Source organism: Alosa pseudoharengus, unplaced genomic scaffold, assembly GCF_046254945.1.
Source record: "Alosa pseudoharengus isolate Yale_2024_CS ecotype anadromous, Long Island Sound unplaced genomic scaffold, YU_APseudo_1.1 YU_APseudo_1.1_scf_18, whole genome shotgun sequence".
Taxonomy (NCBI): domain Eukaryota; kingdom Metazoa; phylum Chordata; class Actinopteri; order Clupeiformes; family Clupeidae; genus Alosa; species Alosa pseudoharengus.
Genome location: NW_027468650.1, coordinates 1119609 through 1122108, shown reverse-complemented (window position 1 = coordinate 1122108; position 2500 = coordinate 1119609). Strand labels below are relative to the sequence as shown.

Below are 2500 nucleotides of genomic sequence, written 5' to 3'. Positions count from 1 at the left end.
CTCAGCGCTGCCCCCGGTGGTCAGCTCCCTCCTGCAGCGGCAGCAGCTGCTCCTCCACGGCCTCTATGGCTCCCTAGCCCCCCCGACCCCCCCCTGCCCCGAGCGCTCGGCCGCTGACCCGTCCCCCCCGACCCCCCCCTGCCCCGAGCGCTCGGCCGCTGACCCGTCCCCCCCGACCCCCCCCTGCCCCGAGCGCTCGGCCGCTGACCCGTCCCCCCCGACCCCCCCTGGGGGCGGCGACGCGCAGGACGTTAGCGTTAGCGTTAGCGGCGTGGAGGAAGTGGACACGGCGGAGGTGGCGCGGCAGGTCAAGGAGCAGCTGATCAAGCACAACATCGGGCAGCGCGTGTTCGGACACTACGTGCTGGGCCTGTCGCAGGGCTCGGTGAGCGAGATCCTGGCCCGACCCAAACCCTGGAGCAAGCTGACCGTGCGCGGGAAGGAGCCCTTCGCCAAGATGAAGCACTTCCTGTCTGACCAGCAGAACATCCTCGTCCTGCGCAGCATCCAGGGACGACAGAGAGGTGAGGAGTGTGTGTGTGTGTGTGTGTGTGTGTGTGTGTGTGTGTGTGTGTGTGTGTGTGTGTCCATATGTCTGTCTCTGTCTGAGTGCATGTGTGTGTGTGTGTGTCTATGTTTATGTCTTTGTCTGTGTGTGTGTGTCTGTCTGTCTATCTGTCTGTCTATGTGTGTGAGTGTGTGTGTCTGTCTGTCTGTCTGTCTGTCTGTCTGTCTATGTGTGTATGTATGTATTTTGCTTCTTTATTTAATGATCACCACCACATCCCATCATATCACCTTACTCACACACACACCACCATTCAGTATTTAACACACACGGATGTCATGGAAATCCATTTAAAAAAATGACAAAATTATGCATTTTCTAATTTCACCACAAACACATTCCTTTACCTCTTACCTACCACTCATAGACGTATCTTACTGTAAAATGACCTAGAACTATGATTTTGAAGGCCAAATGTGTAGGCTGCATTAAAGTTTGGATAAGAAAGTTGATGATGTTTTTCTTCCTTGGTCAAGCGCTTGCTGTGTGAGAACAGGAAAGTTTCCGTTTTCTTTGAAAAAGAAGAACGTTTTTATTTTAGCCAAGAGATTTAGGAGGAGAAACAGCCACCTAACTTACCTACGCAACAAACCTAAACATACGGTTGTTGCTGACCAGATTCCTCACAGAGATTGCACCCGATTGGTCCGATTCAATATGTTTTGGAGTTGGCGGCCTATTTAAAAACAAAAACGTTATTTATAAACGTTAAGCATTAGGCTATTGATGTCCTTGTCGTCTTCAGAAGTTGATAGAACATTATAGGCTACCTCACAAGTTCTAGTTAACTATGAATGCCTCATGAGTTTTACCGCGCGAATGGAATAGGCTACCTCACAGGTTCTAGTTAAACTACGAAAGCCTCATGAGTTTTACCGCCTGCGTGAACGGAACAGAAGCTATGCTGTAGTTCGGATCTTTTCGGATTCTGAAGCAATTCAATCTTTGGCTACGGATTTCTTTGGAGAACGTACAACAGAGATTGACAGCGACAGCACTGTGGCTATTTTAATTCCAAAGGCCAAGGGAACTTTATCAAGATGCAGAGCCTTGTGGTGATTGGTTGAGATCTTTATCAAGATGCATAGCCTTGTGCTGATTGGTTGAGAGGAAATATACATAATATGCTCGTTTTCACGCTGATTTTCTCAAAACTGTTTTTTTCTGCTGAGATGAGGAGCTTTCACATTTTGGTAGTGCTGCCGCGATTAGTCGACCTAATCGACCATTAAAATTAGTCGATGGCAATTTTTTTAGTCGAAGAGTCGTTTTACTATTGACCGCCTATTTATTTTTGGTCTCACACGGCTGTAATGTTATATTAACTCTATGTTATTAACTCTTGAAAAGTACAATGACTGTCTTTGGATGTTAAACAGGCTACTAAGACTTTGGCATGTTTTAAACCCCACTATGCACGCAAGTGTTAACGGCCAGCAGCAAAGCTGCGTGCCTGCCTGCTTTCAGCGCAATTAATTATTAGGCAGAGCTAAGTGGGGGGAGCTAAGCTAGTAGGTTACGCTAGTCCAGACTCTGACTAATATAGTAGCCTATTGTGGAAATTGAAATAAATGAAGTGAAGTGTCTCATGTTGACAACGCAACGGCGTGTCATTACTGTAATTCATTCATACAAAAAAACGTTAAACCGAACATGCCGCCACCCGTGATATCAACAATCAAGGTGCGCGTCATTTCCCATGGTCAATAAGTCACGACGCATATTTTTTTAGCGTTCAAGCCAACTGATAAAGTGAAGTAACCTATGTGGTAAGACGCGCAAAGTGCCTTTAGCCTACTTGTTTTGAACATGCTGATGTTAGGCTCATTTGCAAAGTCCTCAACTCCTGTCGCCTTTCAAAGTCCAGCGTTTCTCAAACTATGGGCCGCGCGGACCAGCACCGGCCGTAACGTGGACATTGCTGGTCCGGAG

At 47.7% G+C, this 2500-nt stretch overlaps 1 protein-coding gene across 2 annotated transcripts in view; it reads left to right on the top strand.

The window, feature by feature from the left end:
- Positions 1 to 2500, top strand: part of cux1b (cut-like homeobox 1b) — a 75210-nt gene that overhangs the window by 30383 nt on the left and 42327 nt on the right. Inside the window, exon 15 of one of the 2 annotated variants that reach the window (XM_076290034.1) lies at positions 1 to 524. This exon is cut by the window's left edge and continues 220 nt beyond it. The exons of the other annotated variant lie outside the window; for it this stretch is intronic. Coding sequence (XP_076146149.1) covers positions 1 to 524 — 524 coding nt within the window. The remainder of the gene's footprint in view (positions 525 to 2500) is intronic. 2 annotated transcript variants of the gene reach the window in all.